At 42.3% G+C, this 25,081-nt stretch overlaps 1 protein-coding gene across 1 annotated transcript in view; it reads left to right on the forward strand.

The window, feature by feature from the left end:
* The window catches only part of TGFBR3 (transforming growth factor beta receptor 3), a 104,985-nt gene that overhangs the window by 32,093 nt on the left and 47,811 nt on the right, over nt 1–25,081 (forward strand). Inside the window, exons 2-3 of the mRNA XM_086463175.1 lie at nt 3,042–3,226; nt 24,185–24,322. Of these exons, the coding sequence (XP_086319301.1) occupies nt 3,042–3,226; nt 24,185–24,322 (323 nt within the window). The remainder of the gene's footprint in view (nt 1–3,041; nt 3,227–24,184; nt 24,323–25,081) is intronic.

Here is a 25,081-nt window from a genome sequence, read left to right on the forward strand (position 1 = left end):
CTTTCGCTTGGCGTGACCTCCAGGCAGGCAGGCATACGCTGGGCATGGCTCTACCCGCAGTTTAGGGGTGAGGCAAATGTACACAGGCATCTACGTGAAGCTCGGCAAAACCACAGAAGTAACCCCTCTGTTATTTACCCCTCCGCTGTTCCATGTTTGTGGGCAGTCTCGCAGCACATGTGGTCTGAGTGCAGTGGAGCCAGCCTCCAGTAGATAGTCCGGTCTTCAGTTCAGATTTCATGGGCTGTATCTTGGTCACTCATGAGGCTGGTACAAAAGCACCTCCACTGAATGACTCCCCCAAAACATGGGCTTCTTATACTGAGCGTCTTAGAGCAACTCTGTGCACCCCTTCCTTCAAAACAAAGCTGACAGAAGTGGCGTGCCCCAGGCTGGCGGGGCGCACGCTGTACTGGTGTAAGAGTGGACCTACACCAGTAAACCTGGCTTAAGAAGCCTTGCTTAAGACTGGTGTAGCCGGGTGGGCTCGCTGCCAGCAGGACGATGGGGTTTCTGCAGGAGATCTGTCCCGTGTCCAGCTGGGATGGAGCGCAGGCAGAGCAGGCGTGCCAGCGGCTGCCCTTCGCTGTGCGGACCAGCTCAGCTGTGTGTGGCTCTCCAGGAGGTGAAGTTCTGGTCCCTCCGGGAGGATTTCCCTCTTGCCCATCGAGCAGAACAGAGGGCCTTGAAAGAAGGACTTTCTTAATGTGCTCGTGAGGTGCCGGTAGCTACAGACAGCCTGAAGGTACCAGTCACTGTCTTCGTCGTGTGGATGAGTCCCTGTAGGAAGTGAGGGGAAAATGCAGACATCTTCTCCTCTGATGTGGCAAATTCGTACGGAATAAAGACCAGATGAAGGCTGGAGTGGAGGACTGATACATGTCCTGCATGGAAGTAGGTGTTCACAAGGGAATCAATTTGCTGAGAGGGACGTATTAGCTCTTTCTTCTGAACCTTTGCTAAGGAAAGTGCATGTTTTTGTCAGCAACTCCGTTTCTGCCTTGTTTCCAAGTCTCGTACCTTGTTCTTCGTGTGTGCGTGCTAGGATAGAAGCATCTTAACAAATGTCAGCTCCATTCTGGTCTGCAAGAAACAACTCCATGAACAAGCGCTCCTCAGCTCTCGGTTTGTTCCCCAGCCCGAGAAACGCTGGCGGAGTTTAGAAATGCATTTTGTGTAGATTGCGTAACACGGTCTGCTGCCGGGCTTACACATCAGTGACCGGGCTAATTGATAGTAGGTTCTCTGGTCTGCACTTGTACACCAGGAAAATGAGGCCTCTCTGCTGATTGTGTTATTGTAACAAATTCTAAATATTTCTTCAACTGTTACAAAGGGCAACTTTTTCATAGGTTTTTTTTTTTTTTTTTTTAAACCGACTGGTCCCATTTTGTATGCATATTCTTAAAAAGGGATTAAAAAAACCCAAATAAACCTCAAATCCTCCAAGTTGGTGGTCAGTGCTACTACCAAGCTCCTCATATGGAGAGCAGAAAGTTTGTTTATCCACTGTACCCCAAGCACAGGCACGCGTAATTTATGCCTTGAGCATTGCCTTTAACAAATATTCCTGTTCCGTGGGAGCTGGCAGGATATGTACTATGCACCGGTGGGTTTCAGGAACGGCCCCTTTGGCAGGACAAGGCATGCATGGCCCGAGGCACTGCGGAAATCTCGCTGTGCTCAGGGGCTTTGCTTTTTTCCAGATAAAGTCTGTTTTAAGATGGACTCTGTCTTCCGAACGGCCGGCTGCTAACTGTATCTTCAATCAACTGTCTCTTTGACCAGCGAAGTGTAGGTCAGTGCTAATATAATTAAACATATGTGCACACCAAAGTCAGATGATCCCTCGTGCTACAATAGCTGGATGTAGACCGCAAAACCAGAGAGAGCTCTGCCATTTGATCAGTTGAGGATTTTCTTTCATTTTGACCTTTTTTCAAAAGCAGCATTTTACTTGCAATTGCAGATGTACACTATCTGGAAGAAAAAAATAATCATGCTCCTAGTTTATATTTCTATGCTATGCCTTGCAGCCTCTGAACTCACTGGTTCATGTGAGTCTAATTCTTATCTGAGTGACTTCGGTGCAAATTAGGGGTTAAGTCAATTACGTTCTCCTGTGACCTTCTGAATCAAAAACATACTGTATCTGTTACTGTCAGGGGTGGGTTCGAGCCGTTTTGGAAAAGCAGGGCTGCTTTTCATAAATATTTGTCTTGCTTTAGTTTCCTGAGATATAGTTTAAATGTAAACTGCTCCGTATGTTTCAGCTTTTGGGCTATCTTGCTATATCACATCACGCTGTCTCACGTGCTATATAAGAGCATGGCACTGCATCATGCTGTGGTGATTATTTGAAAGGGCGTACACTCTGTTTTGGACTAGATATCTGTTATCAGTGTAGATAATTGCTGTCAGACACAAAATAGACTCAGTAAACAAACATTTCATTCCATCATGTGACAAATGCCTGCTGTTTTGTACAATGTATTTGAACGACGTTCACTATAAATCAGCACTGCTTCAAAAGCAACAAATCCAACTCACCCAAATCCTTCCTGATGTAATTGCCTTTGTACTAGAGATTAACTTTTCATTGTTATATATACATGATTGCATTTTTCAGTGTTTGGAGATAACAAGGTTTGACATAAACAAATAATTCACATCTAAGATGAACCAATTCCTCCTACCACTATCACTGCTTTGTTTTTCCTCCTTTGGGTTTGGTTGGGGTTTTTTTGGCTTTTTTTTCTCTTTTATACTTGATTTCCTTCCTGGAAAGACAAGACTGCCTTCAATTTTGGAATTCATACTTTAAATTTAGATTTTTCAGAGAGAAATAAGAGTTAGCCTATTCAGGAGGACTTAAAAGGGCCATGGAAATAAATATCTTAATTTTGTGGATAATGAACGTGAAGCCTCTGCTTGTGTTCCCATGGGTTTTGTGACCAAAAGGATGATCGTTGTTTGACAGGTGTCATCTATGTATTGGTTTTTTTTCTCCAAATGATCTGCATCTGTGTCTTCCTCTGCAGGTCCTGTGCCTAGCAGTGAATGTGTCTTATCGCCTGTGAACAACTCGCACCCAGTCCATGCCTTGCTGGAGAGTTTTACAGTCTTATCTGGCTGTGCGAGCCGAGGCACAACAATCCTGCCGCAAGAGGTGCACATCCTCAATCTCAGAAAACCCGATGAGGGTCTTGACCATCATGAAAGAGAGGTAAAGGGGAAGTTACTTTTCGTCCAGATCCCTGGCTACAAGTGTGTCTGCAAGTGGGATTGTTCTACATTAATTGGCTGAATAAAGTTATTTCTGAGTTGTGACCAGAAAGACTACAAAGAAGCATGGCGCAATTTGTGTGGATACTGTCCACCTATGCTTTGTGTGTCAGATGAGTAAACCTCTCCCATACCCAGCCACTCTCTCCATCACTTTTCACAACCACAAAGTATACTTTAAAAAGGTGGTGGGGTGGGCAAAGGAAATAAGAAACAGATTGAGATCTACAAGAGGCTTTTACAGAATTGGCTGTCTTCAAAGGCGGATCGTTTACCTAAATGTGTTGTAAATTAACATGAATACCTTTGGATCCCTGCCATGACCGCTATAAACAAATATTTAAGTTCACATTCTTTTACCCTTGTATACACCCTTAATGCTTCACTGAGGGGGGACTGCTGTACAGAAAGCAAGTGTTGCTGACTATGGTAGTACCCAAGTACAGTCCAGTTACTTATTTATGTACGTTGCACTCGGAGGGACTGGCAAGAGCTTTAGCTGCTCTGACAGCAACAGCAGAAGAAGAAAATTTTTGATGTTAAGCTGTGCAGTACTGTTGTTTACACTCAAAACACATCAAACCAGAATGCTGCAGTGAAAAGAAAACATTGCATGCCATGACAGCTGAGCGTCTTAGTTCATGTTCTTACAGCATTACACACACAAATCCTTAGTACTGTGTCCTGTGAGAGCAATGCATGTGTATACAATTAACAGAACTCGTAATGAGAGAACAAAGATGATGATCTACCAGGCGGAAGCGTAGAAAAAGAGGGTCTAAATCTGTGCTGAAAGAACTTTTAAGTGGAGTCTTTTATAGTGATTTAAATAAAGGCAGATACTATTGGCCATAATCAAAGTCTTTCCACTGACTTCAATAGCAGCCTTGTTGGGTTTGTGGTTGTGTTCAGCTCAATGTGTATTGTATGCATCCATGAAACTTCAGCTGTTGTGTTCATTTTCAGTACATACACTGTCTGAAATGTCTAGTGTATGGTGAAAGAGTTATTTACTATTTTCTCAGCAGGTATCTTATTGGCTGCCCTTAATAAAAGATGTCAAGTCTTCTTCAGTTCAACTGTAGGAAGAAATTCTTCCCTGTGAGGGCAGTGAGGCGCTGGCAGGGGTTGCCCAGAGAAGCTGTGGCTGCCCCCTCCCTGGCAGTGCTCAAGGCCAGGTTGGATGGGGCTGGGAGCAACCTGGTCTGGTGAAAGGTGTCCCTGCCCACGGCAGGGGGGTTGGAACCAAATCATCTTTAAGATCCCTTCCAACCCAAACCGTTGTATGATTCCATGTCACTAAATAAATAGAAAAATTGCCCTTTTCTGTGGGGCTGGGAATGAGGAGCAGAGGATTTTATATTTGGTTTGGTTTGGTTTTTTGTCTTTTAAAGCCTTTCTTAGTTTGCCAGCCACTGAGTTATCAGCCTGGTGAGTGCACTGTGAATGCCTGAAGAAAGTGTAGGTACAATCAGTTCTCTGCATGTGAAAACCAAATTGTAGTTGGAATCTCTATTATTTTTTTAAATTTTTTTTTTTTTTGGTAACATAGTTTCTTGTGAAAACTAAACAGCCTTATGTGATTCTGCTGTGTATTTGTCAGTGCCTCTCTCATCACCCAGAAACCTTTAAATCCATTGGCAATTCATGGACAGATTTGGTATGAGGGGTAGATCTCACAAGGTAATCACAAATTTAGTTGAAAACGAGCACAAGAGTGCCCTTGCTGTGGGGACATGCTACAGGGGGAACTTCTGAGTTACTAGCGGGTGCCCGGGGGTGGGATGAAGCGGGCTACAGCTGGAGTTGTACCTCCCAAGAGACCAGAATGAATCAACGGCAAAGCAGGCATTTGCATAAAACCGAATTTCCCTCTGGTTCGATGCTCCTGGCCCTGCTTGCGTAACGGCGCAGCTCCTGCAGTTGTGTCCGCACGCAACGTGCGCTACAGTCACGCATGCACCAGGCTGCAGGCTGTGCCGCTGCTGGCTAATCGTCTTGACAGGACGGCAGAAGATTTAAGTATTTGGCTTTGAATAAAAATAGTTGCCATCTAGCAGAAAGAGGCCGCTTGTGCCTCCCTTAATGTGCTTACGGTAAGAAAGCAGTTTGCCCCAAGCTGTCCTTTCTGTGTACTTCTGCGGTGTACCGAAGCGCGGGGCACAATATATTTCACAATTTGTAGCCCTTAGCCGCCTCCTCCCATCTCCCAACCGGTTTCCAGTCACAGCCCTTGGAGATGGCTGCTCTGAAACTGCACAGGAAGCTGGAGCAGGGCTTGCTGGCGACAGTGTCGAGCAAAAGAGTGTAAACAACCTGGGAAGATTGGATTTTACTTATAGGATCAGACTCAGAAAACAAAGCAGAGCAAATGTTATCTTTTCCATTATTGTGAAAATCAACTCCAAGTGGCCTTTTGTCTTAAAGTAGAATGTACCCATCACCTCAAGTTACACTGGTTTGATTTACCAGCTGAGGTATTTCCTGCTCCCTTCAAATGCTGATAGCAAAGGTAGAGATTTGTCATACAGTATTTCCAGCATACTCCAGAATAAAACCAGTATTTTTGTTTGACAGCACGCTAGTTAAATTCAGCAGCATCGAAAGCGTGTTTAAAATAAATCGCGCGTTCGTTCAGGGGTTGGCTGAAGTTCTGATAACATGGAATGCAAGATCTGCAAATCTTTAAGTGAAGGTTTGCTCTGGGGGAGGAGATCGGGTTTTGTTTTGTTTTTAACCTGCCCCGTGCTAGATGCTGCTAAATTACACATTCCTTACTTGCTGGGAGGAGTGTAAACTTCCCCTAGCAAATTCCTTGGAGGGCTCATGCATTAAACATGCTTGTGCAGTTATCCTGGTTCTCATAAATATGCAGCATACATGTATGCCTTAATTTAACTCACTTTGACGCTTGTGTAGAATATACAGACAGCATGTGTTTGCAAATTTAAGCATAGGAGGGGTGGCTGATGTGGAGAGAGGGCATGGCAGGGGCTTGTGTTCCTCCTGTAACACATGCAGGCTTTTCTGTGAAGACGAGTAAGGTTTGGGTGCTTTTTCTTCCCTGGCAAAAAAAATAGGTGGACTGGAAATGTATGGGATTATAAATTCTGAACAAACTTGGCAAAACTAAATCAGTAATTTTGTACTTTCATGTTAAGGCTGAAGTCTGGTAAGTATAAGGTCATGCCGTGAAATGCTGTAATTGTATTTGTGATCTTCAAGGAATTTGTTTGTAGTCATTAATCCCTGTTGGGGTGAAATCTCACTTGTTGAGACTCTGAAGACGCTTTCTTCAAGAAAGAACCCCAAAAGTTCTAATATTTTTCAAGTATTTCTTAGAAATGTCTTTTATCACAATTCATATTGGCCATGCTTTATCATAGGAAATAGAATACGGGTGCATGTAATAGCCACAAGTGTTTATATTGAACTTGGCATGAGAAACGCAAGCCTTTTTTGTTTGTTTTATTTGATCAAATATTCCTGGGGAAGTGAGTGCATGTGTGCATTTCTGTACTGATCTGGGTCTCAGCTGAAAGCCAGGAACTACTGAACTCTTAAAATAACTTTCTCTTCGACTTTGGGTATCTTCACTGCTTCAGTTGCTCAGTTTTTCGAAAGGAGATAGTTTCTTTCTCATGGAGCTGCTTGTTCTGTGGTGTTTGTGGGGGCAGTTCGAAGCTCTGGAGACTTGCACCAGAAAAATGTGTATAGAAAAATGTAAAAATTATTTTAAGATGAAAATCACTCCTTAGATAGGTATACTATCCAGTCCTAAAATAATGGAGGGTTCTTTTATGATACCTGTCAGTTGAATTTCCCTGAGCTGCTTCAGGCACGCCGCCACAATTGAAATAGCTAAAGGGGGAGCATGGGCATATAAAATTAATCTCATGTGAATACTTAGGATTGAATACATATGAATACATGGAATCAGAGTTCCTGGCAATGGATTCACTATTGTTTTCGTTGACATCCTCATCCTCAATAGCTTTAAGATGTTAGGCCTGATACAGATGTTTAACATGTGTTATGTGAAACGAAGGCAGGAAAATCAAGGACTCGTCTTTATTTTTGTAATTCTGAGTAATGCCACTGAGGCTGTAATAATTCGATAGGCTTTTCCCTCACTGTTTAATCAGTGTTGCTTGGCAACAATTTCATAATAAAATAATATTTTCCTTTGAGAGCAAACCTGATATTAAAATGCCTGTTAGTTCCTGTGGAGCAGGCTAATGATAATAGCCAGGTACTTACTAGGGGGTGTATGTCAGGTTCCTGAGCCGACCCGCTTAAAAGTCATAAAATGATGGGCAAAATTATTGAAGCCCAGTATTTAAGTACCTCCTGAAGAGATCCTCCAAGTTGTAAAAATGGGACAGGAAAAGACTCTGAAACAGTCACCTGGTAATGTATTTCTGCATCTGAGCTTTGCAGTGCATCCTGAATTCAGGATAATTCTTCTGTGGCACAATGTTTTTGATGAAGGACTGGACAATGAGGGTGATGAAAACCTGATTCATTTTGCCTATTTTTCTACATATTCATGGTATTTCCCAGTGTGTTAATTTTAACTGTTTTCAGAAGTTTAACACCACAACAGCCTTACCCAAGGCTATGTCAGGGAAAAATTGTTTTGTTCCGTGCTCAGGCATCCAGAGATCTGGGGACAGCCTTGAGATTCAGCTGTGATAACGGGGCCGCTTTCTGGGCATGGTTTAAACACCCTGACCTGCTGCACCAGAGCTGTGGTCGGAGGGGGCCTGGAGGTCTTGGGCTGACAGCGGGCAGGAAGGGAATTCAAGATTTATTTGACGGCTGGAGTTTGGTTTTTGTTACCCAGTCGTTTGTTTCATTCTATTTTGTGTATTTCTTCCTCTCAAAATGCATTTGTTAAAACAAGTTTTCATTTAGTACCAATCAAATTAGGCTGTTTTCTGAGACTTCAGGATCTCACATACAGTAAAAATAAGGACAGCTTCTTTTTCTACTGTGGCTTTTTAGCGCTGAGCTCCCGGTGTCAGCTTGACCAGCTGCTCTAAATCTGACAAGGCAGGCTAGTTTGACTGGAATTTTTGAAGCACCCTGCAGCTTGGGCTTAATAATCCAAATTAAAATAATTGGATCATTATCTTATGCAGTCCTAAGCTCATACTAAAATAAGAGGCTCAAGAATAAAGAGTTTGTTACTTCCGTGAGATTAAATTTTTGAGTAAGACCACAGACTTCACTAACATTAATATTGGATCTGTGCACTGCCAGATCACTTGGCTGCACTAATTTGATGTTTCTGGTGAGCTGACCAGGATATGTGGTGCAGAACTAGGCTGGGAAATGAAGGACATGTTACTTGGTTTGCCAGGCTGCATTGCATCTGCCCTCTGCTCGGTTGCTGTGGTGCGGTGGGAAGGCTTCGTGGCTGCACATGGGTATGTTTGGTACTTCTGGTAGGCCAAACGCCTTTGTTCCAAAGAAAAATAGTTGCTGCTGTAGAAGAAGCTTTGAAAGGTAAAACAAAGCACTGTGCCTCTGCAAGGATCTGAACATCCCAAGGGTATTTTGCTGTTCTTACCTCTTCACTTTCTGACCACCTTTGCTTGGCAGCAGTAGTAGATATCTAGCAGCAGACGTACAAGTGGCAATGCAAGTACATGCAGGGTTTTTGAATCAGGAGTGTCACGAACTACCTATAGTGAGATGGCTTGAGAGAAGGGTGGTGGAGGTGGCTACATTGCTGCCCTATCTGTCTGGGGATGAAGAAAAGGGGGTGGAAGTAATGGAGTTGCTTAGTCTTTCTGCGGATGGAGAAGTCTGAAGTCTCACTTTCAGATGAGGGGACTGGCAACTTGGAGGCAAAGGATCTTGTTCCAAATGTGAGAGGGTAAACCCTAAAAAGAAGACTACAATGTGGGAGAGGTTTGGTGAAAGTCTGGGCTGATCTCATCCAGCTTCATGAGTCGAGCAACAAGAGAGTGTCTTTCAGGAAAGATTATCACTTGGAATCTGACATCCTAAGTCACGTAGCCAGCAAGTTCGGTACTGGGAGCTCACGGACTCCAAAGCAGTTTGGGAAGCGACTTTTGCCATTTGGGAAGTGACTTTTGCCATTTGGGAAGTTCTTGCCCCGTGCTTCCTCTGCTCGCCTTCGCAGTTTGGCTGGGACACAAATGCTATGCTTTGCTTGCACTGGCTTCTGCAGCTGTCAGGGTTTCAGTGGGGCTGTAGGTCCTTCCTGGTCTTACATTACCAAGAAGTTTACTTTTGTACTGCGTGTTTCTGTGGGCCACTGTGGACATTTTAAGATACCATCTCTGGGTCTGAGTGGATGCGTAATAGTAAAATTTTCCACTATTCTTGGTTGGTTTCAACCTCATATATGCCTCTCCTGTTAAGCTGAGCCCGTTAAGAACAACTTGATCACTTTCACCCTGTTGCTGCTCGTTCCTTTATGATCTGTGGCTCACAAAGTCATGCAGAGGCAACGTTATCAGTCCAACCAGGACCTCCACGACAGCACTGGAAAATTAATTTGGCCACCTGCAAACCTCTCTGTCAAACCTGACGTTGACTGCTGCTTTTTATCACCAGTTTTTTTTCATGATGTTTGGCATACTGCTTGTAAGAGTGAGGGAAGGGACCCACATCAGAAGAGCGAGAACGGGAAGCCCAGATGAATTACTGCTTCCACCAGTGCTCTTTGCCAGTGAGGTCTCGGAGTCAAGTTGTGAGTGACGCTGTGGCAGATGTACACCAGGAATACCCTATATTTGTTGCTTGGAAAGCAGTAGTCCCTCATCACGTGCATCTCTTGATCCTGGGTATTTTCCAAAGCTTGCCCCCAGCCTGTGGTAGCTCCACTGGCTCACCAGGGTGGTTTCACAGGCTCCTGTTACTCCTTTTCCCCACAGCCTTGCCCAAAGAGCCCTTTCTGGGCTGCCAGAGTACTGGACTGAATGAGAAGTGAAGCACACAATAGGCCTTATAAAGCCTTAAAGGTACTGGCAGTGTGCTGCACAGAAATTGTGATTGTTCAATGTCTGTCTCAGATGATGCCATGTCTACTGAAAGCTGCAACTCCCGTGCAGCTAATACACTAGAATGACACTGATGTCTTAATTGCCTCGATTGATGGACACTACGTTGCCATGTCTGTAAAAAAAAACAAACCACAGCCACCCCAGCTTTCATTTCTTAAAGAGCCTTTACAACCCTCTTCCCTTTCTTCTCTTCGTTAGCAGTTTGAAGCAATTTATACTTGCATAAAATCCGGAGTTTTTTAATGTGGCTTTTTCATCTTGTTTGCTCTGGACTGCAGTCTTTGTGGGTTGTTTTTAGCCAGCTCAGGATTTGCTGGTCATTGGATTTGGCAATCTTTTCAAGTTCTGCCCACCAGAACTGCCAGAGGAAGTCATGTGTCGGCCAGAGGAGCCTGTTTGTGCGGAGCCTGCTGTCCTGCAGGAGCATGGCTTGATGCATGTCTAGCCTTAAAGAGGCAGCAGTGACTTCTCATGACTTGGAAAGTGTCGTGCAAACCCTCGCTGTTTTCCGGTTTTAGAAACGGGACTGTCTGCTGTGTGCAGAAAGCGAGACTTGCTCTCAGTTTCAGAGGGCTGCGTGGAACGGTGTCTGAAGCCATGCCAAGGCCCACCACAGAAGGCTAGAGGGTTCAAAAGGAAAAATGTCAGCGTGACTTTTCTGATCACTCAAATTTTTCAGTTTTGCTGACGGCTATTTAAAATGACCTGCCGGAAGCTGAAAATTGGACTCTTGTTTTCCTCGGCTGCGAGTGCCTGCAGGTACTGATGTGCTGTTGCAGAATTATAGAGAGAAATGGGGCTGCTGCTGCTGCTGTCTCTACTAGATGGACTCTTCTTCCTCCTTCTTCGTTGCTCATGTGTGTGTAAGCACACTGTGCACATGCGCTCACACGTCCTTTCAGGCAGATGCATGTGTTTTGATTTTGATCATAAACTGTGATTCACATTCTTGGTCTCCAGTTCCTTCCTCAGAGCTTCTATCTGACATGCCTTGGAATGTTTATAAATTACTGCTTTCTCTGTAGTTACTTTCCCCAAGAAAAGATAATTAAGGAAGTGATGACATTTCCAGGAGTCCGTTTGTATCACAGATTCAATGGGCAGGTTCCAGTCTAGCTTTGGGCTCGTGTGTGTGAGATGTTGGAGCAACACTTGTCATGAGTGGTCGTGTTTATGTTGTTCTCTGGAGTGTCTGTTTGAACCAAAAGCTGGAATTGATGAAGTTGTTCTCCTTCAACCCCCCAGCATCGGGGAAGATTTCCAACATAAATACTGTGCCTGACAGCCGTGCTCCTATGTCAGCTGAAAAAGTAAAACCTTGCAGTGGCAAGATAGGAGAGATGAACAAATGTTTTAATTTTTTTTCTATGTAGATTATGCTTTTGATAACACTTATATACTCAAGTTTGTGTTTCTCTAGAAGAGTCTCTTATTTTCCCTGTGAAACATAAACAGAGTACTTCTACGGTAGTAAATCTTGTTATTTAAAGGAGAAGATACGAAAATAGCACCACCGTGAGGTACAAACATCTGAAACTTAAATTGCTTGAAAAAATGTGAAGGAATTGTAGGAATTAACAATTTGTCATGGCAATTTATAATGCAGAAATATTTTCATTATGATTGGAGCTCATATCATATGCGATAAACGTGGTGGCAGCAGTTAGTGTTTCTAGATGAGAGGTAATATTTCATGATGACGCAAATCTCATCATAGAATCATAGAATGGTTTGGGTCAAAATCTCTCACCTTTCCGGAGATAACCGACATTCTCTATGCCTGAAGACTGGTTGAAGTCTGGCTCACTCTTCTGTCACCCAGGGAAGCAAAGTCTTTATTTCTTCGGCGTGGACATAGTCCAGTGGTGCATGCAAATACATAAATGAAGCTTTGAGACTTGTTGGGCAAGGTGATTTCTGTATGGCGTTAGTTTTGCAGAGGAGCACAGCGGCACTTGCTTTGTAGGTATCTTTTCAGAATAAACCATTGGAACATGCCTTCTTTCCTCCACTGATTGGGTTTCAAGGGGTACTTGCAATGAGGTAAACTGGACACTGAAAATGTACCTGAAGCTACACGGAAAAATACTGCCCACAAGGAGCAGCACTCCATTCTTACACTGTTAGCTGGAAAGCAAGCCAGTGTTTTCTTTAGTAAATCTGGTTTTGAGCAAAAATCAGCAAGATGGCGCAGATAAGAATTGCATGGAACAGCATCACTGTGCAAGAAAATACTTGCATGACAGCCTCAATAATGTCTTCTGGAGGATTTTGTCAGTTTTCATGGCTTTGATTCTGCAAGTATATACAGATCTGAGTAGTCTTACTTATATGGGTAAGCCTGATTAAATAGGAAATCTGTTTCCTTAGGGGTTTGGTGTTTTGGGTTTTTTTTTCCATGTGGTCAGTATTATAAATTCAGTCTTTGAAATATTCCCAAAATACAGTTTTGTTTGTACAGAGAGTAAAAGTTCTTACTATTTTTTGAAGTTTGAAAATACAAAAATTTGGGAAGAATGAAGACCTGCCCTGGGAGAGTAGAGAGAGTACTGGTTATAGTTATTTATAATCTTCTGAAAGCAGTTTCCTTTATATTTAATTTCTAATACTGTTTGTGGCTGTATGTATTGCAGACACCAACTCTTAGTCAGGCTGATGGGTTAGTGACAATAAAGTAAACAAAGCTGTTTCCTAAATCTGGTGCTGCTGCTTAGAATTTCAGTTTTTTATGACTCATGCACACATGCTGTTCTTTACCCTGGCTTGGAAAGCAAGAATTTGGTTCTACATGTCCAATAAAAACGTGAACTCCACATTTTACACTTCCCGATGTGACTGTGCCTCTCTAAAAGACACCTGTAGAGTGATGTTTCTTTTTTCCCAGTCATCTGGATCTATGTGTGGTCTGGCTGCAAAGCCTTTGAGGAGCAAATTGTTTTATATGTGGGGGCTTTCAAATGGCATGACCCTTTGTCCTGCAGTCTTTCCAGCATCTATTTCATGTTTGTTTGTAATCTTTTCTTGCTTTGTGTAGCCTCATTGTCTCAGCCTCTTCCCCTTCACCACCTGCAGCTTTTGAAACAGTGGAAAGCAGGGTGTTCATCTCTTCAGGATTTGCCCTGTGATTTGGAAATCCTGGATTCAGATTCCAGGTCTGCCGTGACGTTCTTACGACACAGTGTGCTATGTTACATCTGCATGATGTTTGGCAGTTGAGATGAACTATGAACTTGCTGTGTCTGCTGTCAGAGCCTGGTAGAGATGAGAGAGTGCCAGCGCTGAGTCTCTGAACCCATGGTTAGTGTCATACTGAGCTGTGACTAATGGGACCTGTTGAGAGGCAAGATATATCAATACTGTAGCAGTACATTAATGCAGCTGTGTAATTTTTGCTTGAGTGGCTAGCATCTATCTAACTTGCTGAAAACACAGACAGCAAAAACTTGTATTTACCTGGAAAAGCCTGTGTAGATTTGCTCAGAAAGCTCCAAATGCATTTAAGGGAAGTTCCTGGCGGAAGTTTGTTCATCTGTCTTTTATCTGTCGGTTCAAGAAGCATTTTCTTTGGGACAGGAGCTGCTTTTTAGTATGTGCTCTTAGGTTCTCCTACGTAATAGCGATCCCCCCATTCTGCCTTTGTTTTTTCAGTGCGTTGGACCATGGCTTACACAACTACTTGGTAATAGTTTAGGGATGGTAGAAGGGAAGAGGAGTATAAAATTGACCTTACTTTGCAGCCCAGCTGATTCACTCACGAAAAGCTTAGATCTGCAATAAATGTACACATAAGTGCAGAATAGAATATTGTCTGGGAAAAATGTTTCCTGTTCACATGAGTCTTCTACCTTGATTGTTGAAGTAAAACTTTGTCTGATGTGACGTTGTTTTGTGAATAGACCGCTTAACAACAGTAGGGGAGGTGCTGTACTTGCGGCTTACGGGAATGGATCTTGCGCCCTTAAACAGATCTAAAGCCAACAAGAAATTTTCCCACAAAATGTATAAAAGGAGGACTTTCCCCTTAGGATTCATTATATGGCATGTGAACGGTATTGACATCTACTGATTTATGCAAAGCTGGGCGAAACATCGTGTCTTTTTGCTCTCGAGTGCTGGGAAGCCGACTGCTTTGAGAAGGGCAGATGGCACAAATGGTTTCACTTAATCTTTGGGAGCCTCAGCATCTCATTCGGGTCGCAGGAGGAATGGATGAAGCGGTCCCAACCTTGCACTGGTGAGCACAGGGTTCCCATTGAACAAACTGTGGGGCTGGTCACTGCAGGCAGCCTGTGCTCTTGCAGGTGCCTAAAGCGGGGATGACATGTGAAGGTTAGTTTGGGTTGGCAGAGCTGAGCAGAGATGCTTGTGCAGAGACTCTCTGCTCTCTTTGCTGCAGCCAGATGTTTTTGAAAAATCTAATTTTTCGTGAGGACTCTGGTTCTCCAAACTATATAATGCATGAGATAACACTGAAGACATAAAAACTGCATTGAAATATATACGCACAGGGAAAGCTGGATCTTGTATTATTCAGATAAACGAAGCTGAAGTAGGCAGTTCACGTGGGTGTATGATCTCTGTGTAAAATTTATCAGTAGACTCTTTGGGTTATGCTTTTAAGATCATTGTCACAGAAGTAGCTCTGTCACTGTAAGTGTGACTTATGCTAATACAGTTACCACCCTTCGTGTTTGGAAATTGCTGTTCCATATATAAAGCTCAAGTTTTTTCACTTTTTTATTCTCTCACTGTGAAAGTAATACTGCTTTCTAGGGCAAACAGGACTTCCGTGACTGTCCTGCCTGTTTGCCAAGTTAGTTGTATCACGAATAGCTTTGGTCCTAATTTTTTTATTCCATATGTGTTTGCATAAATGATTAGCATCTAACGTAACATGATTGCATTTGGCAGCTCCAGCTTAAAATAACAACTTTGGAACACTAGAAATTAACTGGCTCCGTTTTTGCCTGAAGATAAATTATGTGACAGAGCTGTGGGCAGAAACAGTCCGACATTTTCATGATATTAGAAGCACTATTTTGTAATGTCTCCTTGTGTCAGAACTTTCTGACCTTGTGCGAGCTGTGGTGCTTTCTGCACAGGCACTTCAGTCACTGAATTTCTGGTAAGAACTTATCAGCACAGTTGCCTACTCTTCCACTTTTGAGGAGAAAATATCACTGGTGCAGTAAAACATCAGTTATGAACCAGATAAAAATGACGGTGCTGCCAGGTACTGATATGTTTAGTGCCATACAGCATACCACTGTACTATACTGTTGTTGTCTTACACATGATGTATTTGATAATGTTATGGTACTAAATTTTACTTGCAATTTGCTTTTTTAGTCTGTTGTCTGGAGCAACTGACTTATGAATCTGTATGAGGAGATGTAAACATGCTGTAATTCCATCCTGTTACACAGATCTTCAGCTTGGTCATTTAATATTTAGGGCTAGAAAGGTACCAGAACTTAGACTGGAGGGAGAACCGCAGATAATATTCGAATATGCTGCAAGCTCTTAGGCTGTTGTTCTAATGGACTCTCATCAGGTTGTTGGATACAGCTACTGTTATCAGTGGATGGGCAGGTCCTGGTTCTGACGGCAAACCTTACATCGTCGTTCGGTACGTGAGTACATCGCTTTGCTCTGAGCGTAACAGCTGCCACATGCAGGAGTGATGTGCCATCCTCACTGAGGGCGAAGGGAGCTTTGCTTAGATCTCCCCTTGAGCACACGCGTTGGAGCTGCCATTTCTCCTCTGAATCATTAATTATGCATCTTCACGTTAAAAATGGCCTTCTGGGAACATCATGCGTACTTCAGAATAATTTGTTAGTGGATGTTGGCCCGCACATGTGGTGCAGGACTTGAATGTCTTGATTTGTAGGCTTTTTGGGTAGGGAACTGACCTTTAGCCCCTGGTTGCAGGACAACAACCTCAAAAAAAAAAAAAAAAGAGACTTCAAACACCTTTCAGGCAAAGGTTTTTGACAGTCCTTCTTAATGAAGGGTGTGCAGTGAGCTGTAGATCATAGTTGGGTAGTCCTTATCAACCTTTCTGTTTTCTTGCCTTCTTTCTGATGGAGCCCAGTTTTCCAGTCTGGGCTGTAGATCATAAGGGTCAGCAGATTGTGCAATAGTGTTCTTTTTTTTTTTTGTAAGGGAACTTATGGGACATCAGTCTCTGGCTTCATGCCACTAGCTTCAGTGGAATTATGCCAGGGGTGAATCTTCCCCATGATTTTCACAATTGAGATATAACTGTTTAGTCAATCTAATTCTCTCTGTAGAGTGTGGTGAGAAGGTCCAGGCAATGCCAATCCATTGCAACCAAATATGTAGGATAAAATAAGCAGAGCATTGATTTTAGAATTAGAGTGTTACCTGAGCCTTGAAAATAAACTTCAGTCCTCCACACACGTGGTAGTTGCTATCAGGGACTCAGACCTCTGTTCCCCAGGGACTGAGTTGTGCCTCATCCTGTCAGTAATGCGTAAAGAAAAGGGCTTTCCCTCCCCACGTGTGCCTCACCCCTTAGCGCTGGCCTGGCAGAGAGAAGAAAGCACGGTGCATCTCTGGCGAGGGCTGAGGGTGGCACAGCTTCCAGTTCTGCAGGAGAAAAAGTAACTGTGTGTGGGTGTGAGTGCTTGTTTTTAATGGCATCGCAGTTTTCCTGGGCATATTTATTTCTCTGATGCTGTTCTGAAGATCTTCTGTCTCATTGCTGGGGTGAGTTTTCAAAAAAAATAGGTGCTTGCCCTGTACAAATAAAAGTGTGCGTTGGAGAACCTTCCCAGAAGGGAAGCGGTGGGGTCTCGTGCTTATAGGAACTTGCCTATACAATTGTTTGGTTTACAAGTGCAAATATGTAAGCCTTTGAGCAAAATTACTTTCAAGCAGTAACACCATGGGAACATATTTTGTGTTTCTTGGAAAAATCAGCAAACTCTTGGAAACTGTTGGCTCCCAAAAGCTGGACATTGCAATCTACTATAGCTGGCTTGGTGTCAAATCTGTAACACAAAATTCAATGAGCATAGCAAAAATACAAGGCAAGGGGGGAGTGTTCCATTTTGAGATCCTTCCTAAAGCAATTGATAAACTTTTGAAAAGTAGTGCAGTACTAGATCCCACCACTTGAGGTGGATTCATGAATTAATCCCTCACTGAATGAATTCTTTTATAGCCAATGTATCAAAATGATATTTTTTCAAGTGAGTAACAGTAGAAATTCTAAACCTCTTATATTGGTTAATATACACTAATGAGCTGTAACGATAAGTTTCTTCGTATTTGTTTCTCTGACTGTTGCAATACCAGGATAATTTATGTCCTGTAAATATTATATTAACAAAAAGATGGAAAACACTTATAGAGGGGAGTGATAGGTATAAATTTTCAAATCGCTGTTCTAAATTTTGCCTGCTTTGTACTAATTAACTTAATCTTTGCAGCTGAGTAGTGAGTTAAGATGTCATAAATCCATCACTTGTCAGTCAGAAAATGTGTTTATATGATCTGAGAGTTAAAATTCATTTTTCTCTTCTTTTAGAGAACAGCTGTCCTAGCCTGGGCAGTGTAATTCAATACAACACAGCATATTTTGTCCTGGTTTATTAGCACAAATTTGTAATGGCTGTTTTGGAAGATGTGCTATGAATTTATCTAAAGGCCTCCATACTGGAATAGTTAATTCAGCCTTACAAATCCTTGGCACTTGGCTTTCATCATCTTAGAACAAAACACAGAGTCTGCGATTTGATGCCTTGAAGTCAGCAAAACAAAATGGGACTTTAGCAGCAGTGTTTACTTTGATCAGTTTTCAGCATTTGTGCCCTTGCCTTTCACGTAGTACAAATTGCTTTACCAGAGTAACGGGGCAGGAGCCCGTAGACTGTTTTTGTAGTTGGTTTCTGTGGTGATACTCAGACTTCCATGAAACTGTGATCTCCAGGGACAGAGAAGCCTCTGCAGCCGCCTTAACCTTGCTGCTGCTGCTAGAGACCTTAAAGGAACTCTTTGCAGACTTTTCAGGCGGTAGTGACCAGCATGAATACGTGCAAATACAGCTGGCTAAGTAATACCAGCGTGAGTTTGATAGACATGGCACCTATGAAACGCGGCATCTTTTTAAAATCTTTATTTTATTTTTTTTTTTTTTTAAAGTTTTAATAACATATATTGAAAAATGCATTCTAGCAAAAATGCCAGAACTTCTCTGTGGTTCACGTCCTGCTCGCAGTTATATGCTTAGTTGTTGGTATGCTTTTTAAAAATTAATTTGTAGGTTGTGTCATAAGATTTTTAGAATAGCTCTGATCTCTAATTTTCACCTGTGACCGAGTTGTTGTATTCCTCACAAGTTAGTCACGTCTTATTTTGAGGAATGTGCCAAAGGAGGCCGTGAAGGGCAGACGTGAGTCTGGAAGAGGAGCTTGCTCTAACAAACAGCTGCTGAGGCTGAGCCTGGCTGACAGGACCATGCTGACACACATGTCCAGAACGTCTGGCCTAACTATTGATTGCACAAGGAAAATGCTGGCTGGGCTCAGTGATCAAGTGAGCCCTTCACTGGGAGCGAGGGATGTGTTGGACCACATGGACTTATTTCCGCGTACTATTGTTATGCTGCTGTCTGCTTGGTCAATGTGCTGTTCCTTAATATGTTTTAAAAATAACATGGGCAGAGCAATAGCAGCTGCTTGTTGAGTGGACTAGGTGACCTAAAAGGGCTTTAGTCCATTTAATGATTTTGGTTTAATTTTCTTTTGGTATTGATTGACCAAACTGCTTGTAGAGCTGTCTGAGATGCAGAGGACTTTGACTGAGGTAATATGTTGCTGAGAAGGACAAAATGTGGGTATTTTATAAGCTTGTTTGAACCTATAAGAGTGGATGGAGAATATATCTTTTTAGATGCCTCATTTTTTTTAAAAAAAAAGCTTATATGGGAGTTTCAGGAAAATAATGAATTTTACCACAGAGTTCGGTGAGTTCAGAATTTCACACCATGTCTTCATATCTAGCTGTACAGCACTGAACACATGTAGAACTGGTTTCTGATGGAGTTTCTGGGCAACACTTCACATAAATATTTAGTAATATGGCTTCTGCCAGTGAAAATACAAAAAGAAGGGGAAAATTTCAAGTTACCTCTTCTGCTATTAATTAGAAACGTTTTGTCTGGTGGTATGAAGTGATCCAGTACCTTTCTACTAATTTGTGGAGTGTTTAGAAAGTGCTGTGAACTGTATAGACATTTGAGAAAGGATGTACCTTGAAGAGCTCATGAGCTAAGATGAGACTAAAGGTGGCCGGGGGAAGGGGAGCACCACTTAGGATTCAGCCAATATATGGTTTAAGTGGGGCCGCAGTGCGGGCACTCCAGCAGAAATGGCGTTTTGGTGAGAGACAACACCGTAGAGAGTAGGGGTGAAGATCTCCCACTGCAGTGCTGTGGATGGAGGTGCCCAGACCAGAAGTTGCCAAAGGGACAAGAAGGTGGGAGCACGGACGTGGCAGCAGAAAGCTTAACAAGGCAGAGCTAGAGAGAGGGACGTGTCACGCTGGACGTGCCGGTAGAGCTGAAGCGTGGAACTTGTGCTTGTGTCAGTGTCATAAGCTTGTAACACCTTGAGAGTCCCGTTAAGCCTTTCAGTCTCTAAAGCAGGAGTGGAAGAGGCATGTGGGTACCTCTGGTGCATAGTTGAAGTCCAGGCTCTTACTTGGACTCCACGGTTCAAACCACTACGTTCCACACAGAAACACCTCTCACCTCTCTGGTGAGCTGTTTTGACCATGCCTACCTTCCTTGGGCTGAAATGTCTGTGTGATAGCCCGCTGACCGCTGTTACGCAAGGTAAAAGCCATACGCTCAGCAGCTAGGTTGTTGGCAAAAACCTCTTGAATGCTAGTAACTCTGCCTGAAAATCTTTCCAAGGACCATGAAGAAGTCTCCCATAATAGATACCACTGTTGTGTGTCATCAAGCACAAAGATGGGGGCAATCATACATATTAGGGGGGGAAATAGTTACGCTACGAGGAGTCTGTTAATTTTGTACGACTTCTCAGTGGGAACCGTCACATTCGGGCGAGGCTGCCCAGCTGCTCCTCGGCAGCACTAGCTCTGAAGCAAAAATGAACCGTGGAAAATAACGATGATCAAGATGGTCCCAAGCAGGTTTTGAGCAGCTCTGTGATTGTGTTTGGTTTTTTTTTAGCCTGGAAAACCACGTTGGTTCTGAGCGCTCCGTTACGCCAAGAAGTATAGTGACAGGGAATAGACATGCCAAGGAATATAGCAACAGAGACTGCCGCAGAAGCATGCTCACGTTAACTATATTCTTTCTCAAGGTTAGGACTAGGAGTATGAATTCCACCTTATGTGGGTTTTTTGCTGTCTTAGGGGCAAACTGAAGAGTGCAGTAATGCAAAAATACATTTATTCTGAAAATTTTCACAGGAACACTTAATTTACTTATGAAAAATGAATTGATTTTGGTTAAAAGTCCTGTAGCATTTCTTAAGGATCAGTCTGCACTTTTCAGGCAGAAATGTAGGAAAATTCCATTATGTGATATAACTTACCCTACAGTTCCAGCCAAAGGCATGGCTAGATATATCACCACTTCTGAATACGGTGCAAACTTTGTTGATTATTTCCATACATGCATGAATGGAAATAATCATATATGTGTATATTATATACATATTTAATTTCCAAAGCCTAAAGGAATAGCAACTACAGAATCTGATAGCAGATCCAGTTGCAAAGAGTCTCTGATTTTCTCACTAAGGTAGTATGATTGCTCTGTGTGTATTCTCATGTGACCAAACCAACGGGCAGAAATCTTCATGAAGTCTAAAACATCTGTCTTGTCTGATAGATGCTGGCTTTGAATAAACTTGTCTGAGATCAGTTGAAACAGAGATACTTCTCCATTTCCTTATTACCCCAAGGACTTGGCCTAACTGTTTCTGAGATGAAGCAGAGTGTGTTATATTTCTTGTATAATTTCTGGTTTTAATAAATACCAGAGATTTTAAATAGCAAAAAAAAAAAAAAATTAGATTTCTGATAGAAGCTTCTTCTTTGCATTGACTTGGTGTTCTAATAAAAACACAACCAGGGTGCAAACCCAAGCTGGGTGCCCCTGTTGGCCAGTGAGAGAAGATTGTTAGTTTTTTCTATTCCTGGTTATTTAAGTACATAAACCTGTGTTACAGCTTATTTTCTCAATATTTACATTAGTCTTTACTTTCTTTAGTATCGGAAGAAACAAGTTATCATTGGGTGTGAAAATGTGGCTATGGACGCACGTGATAAGAGTGGACGTGTTTAATATTTAATCCATTTAGTGTAGTAGTAGATTTTCTCTTTGACACTTTGAAGTTTAGGGAGTTTAAAATTGAATGCACTTTATGCCATTTGGAGCTGAAAAAATACCAGAATAAAATTTGAACTCATATTGCCTTATCAGGACTGCAAAAGATATAACTGGGTACTTCGGTAGACTTAGATTACAGTGCTTTTATGGCTTTGTAAGAAAACGTAATCCCAGAATGAGGTAATTATATTTAATAGTTTAAACAGCTTATTACTAATTAGCTGTGATTACAGCTGAAAACCCACAAGAATTAATGAAAGCGTTTTAATAGCCATGAATTTAATAGCAGTTCTAAACACCTTTTTCTTTCTTCTTTCACCTCTCCATTTCTAGACAGAACAACAAAGTGGGAGCCTTGTAAAACAAATACTTTTATCTTCTCTCTTATTTTCAGCTAACAGAATTATTCTGGCTCTATAGCCTGATACTGTAAAGCAGTTTTTACAGCTAAGATCGTGACTGTTTGGCATTTGATGTCTCTGTCATCCCCTTCGCATTCGGTGCGCTAACATCTTACAGTTTCCTAAAACGAGGTATTTTATTCTTTTGAGTCAGAAAATGGAGATAAATGCGGTCCCCAGAAGCCATGGTAATCTGTGGTACTTAATGTTTTCTTCTGGAAATGCATAAATACAACTAGGCTTCCTGCCAGCAGGGGCCAAGTGGTGAGAAAGGTGGCTGCCTTTGGGTGGAAGGTGGCAGTGCCTAGCCTGCCTCTGGGCAGAGCTACCGCCGCCCCTGGCAGCTGAAGAGAAGAGATGCTCCCTTTTTAAAGCAGTTTGGGTTTAGTAAAAATACGGGATTTTTCTTTAATATCAGTTTTCCAAGTTTTAATCAAGCGTAACAAAGGTGAAGATAGGGATGCCCTCAGTGCCCCCAGGGGTGTGCTCATGGGCTTAGACATCTGTTTCACTCTGAGGACTTGAGACACGTTCATTCAGTGGCTTTTAAGAATCTAGTAAATTCTGCATGTAAGCATCTGCTTACTGATTGACATTAGCCAGTTGTTTGCTAGCTTTTTTCCAAGTTCTTAAGTAGCCGAAAAAGGTCTTTCTGCTGTCCTCCAGGTGTCTGTCAGACCTGAGACCTAGGTTTGACTTCCACTTTGCAGTGATGGTCACTTCGGGCAGGAAACTAAAAAAAAGAAAAGAAAAAAAAAGAAAAAAGCAAGCTAACTTTTTCTTTTGGAGAGATTTTCAACACTAATGGGTACCTAATGTTCAGTTTGGTCTCTAGCTTTCATCTAGTTTGCGGGATGAATCTGCGTTTACTTTAACGGTAAACTAACTGATGCTTGCTCCCACATGAGAATAATGCAATGAACTAAATGTAGTGGCTTCCGTGTCTCAGATTTCCTTTCAGATTCTCTAGCAGGAGACAAAATTCATTCTGCATGCTCATTTCTGTGTGCCACCACTCAAATGGGTGGTTGTGTTCGGGTTTGCTCCCTTTATACCTTTTCTAGAAAGAGCCATGATTGTCAGGGAACCCACTGCCACCCACTGTTGTGAGACATCAGCTTGCCTGCTTCGTCTGTGTGATATGTCATCTCTCCATTGCATGCTAAAGCTTTTTTCCTATAAAGCAGGATGAACTACCATGCCAAATGCTGACTGCTTAAAAAGCTTATGAGGTGCTGCAAAACCAGTATGATTTCGGTTGCAAGTTGTTAACGGGCTAAAAACTGACAGGCTGTTCTCTGTCAGGTGTTTGGTTAGGGTTTTGTCCCACGTCAGCCCCTTTCTAGAAGGGCAGCACTGGGATACGAGAAGCTGGGCAGGAGGGGCTTCCAGACACCACAAACTGGTTGCTTAAAAGTCACTTCTAGCAGGTTTCCTCGCTTTTGTGATGTCCACTTTCCTGGCATCGTTTTCCCCATGTATCCTTTTAGTCCCTGAAGACAGGCATTTTCTTTCCCTAGTGTATGTTAAAATTCCTGTTGGAATTCTTTCCATAATCTAGTGTAGGGCTCGCTTGTGTTTCTGGATTTGTTCTTCCTGGGTTTTGTTTGTTTAGTTTTATTTGTTTTGCAGGTTAGATTTATGCCCTAATAGCGTCAGCAGATGAGGTTTGTGCTCTAAGCCAGGTTTGTAGGCTACCATCTAGAAACCAGAAATCGGTTTGCTTTGCAATTCTTTTTATCTCCTTGTTCTCCAACTCTCAGCTTAGCGGTTTGACCTTTTGCATAAGCTATTTTTCATCAGCATTTGCCAAGGTTTTCTTAAACACTTCAGCAGTGCTTTGCAAGCACAGAGCACAAATGTTAACTGTTTCATTCTTTTATTATCTGTGCTCTGTTGACTGACTTTTTTGGAAGTAGATTAGTCTATAATCTTCAGTCAAGAGGTCTGAATGCTGGAAGCTGTAATGTATGTAAAAATGACCTTTGATTCATGGGATCAAATTCCACTTTGGTTTTGAAACTTAGAAGGAAGTATTCATGTATTTCTGTGTTTCTCTGTAGGTCACATTACATTTGAATCCAATTTCATCCGTGCATATTCACCAGAAGCCTCTGGTGTTTCTTCTCAACTCTCCTTTGACTCTGGTCTGGAAGCTAAAAACAGAAAGACTGGCACCTGGGATCCGAAGAGTTTTCCTTGTAAGTATACATAGTTCTTTGGCCTACTCTATATCAGCAGCTTGTTACATGAGACATAGAGTGAATGGCACTCACTTGGAAAGTTTTCAAACATACATTGAAAAAACCCAAGTTAAGAGGAGGTCAAGTTTCAGCGTGGGGCTCTAGGGAACAGTTAGGTGGTAGGGCAAAGCAGTTTGGAAAAAGTACCCAATTACTTGTTATGTGAATTCAAGGAAAAGAAAGCAAACCTGCTTTTTCAGAACCTGCACATCGGGTAGTTATTAACACTAGCAGCCATTCCAGTTCAAAAAGCTGTGAGGTTACAACAGATTGCCAGTCCTGATTAGAAGTTTCATGGTACCATAATGCAAAAAGCCTCAAAGCAATGGGAAATATGGGTGGACTCTAGTTGTGTGGTCTGTGACCAAAACACAAATCTGTATGTATTGAGCTCAATATGTACAATTACCGTTTGTGTGTCTGATGAAGCTTGGTCTATTGAAATGACCAAGCTAAGCCCAGAATGAAGTCATTTTTATTTCTCAGAAAGACTGGAGCACTGCTTATAATGTGGGATCCAAATATTACCTAGTATTTGTAAATCATGTCCTTAGAGTTTGCCAGGACATTTGAGTTTGCTATTTGTAGTGAAACAGACAAGTTGTTTGGATTAAATTTTTAATGCGTGACATCATGTCTAATCATGATTCATCTTTATTAAAGTTGCAGCTTTTACTATATTCAACTCTAATTGCAGAACTAAACTTGATTATTTTT

The sequence above is a fragment of the Leptosomus discolor genome, chromosome 3, assembly GCF_034619465.1.
Source record: "Leptosomus discolor isolate bLepDis1 chromosome 3, bLepDis1.hap2, whole genome shotgun sequence".
Taxonomy (NCBI): Eukaryota; Metazoa; Chordata; class Aves; order Leptosomiformes; family Leptosomidae; genus Leptosomus; species Leptosomus discolor.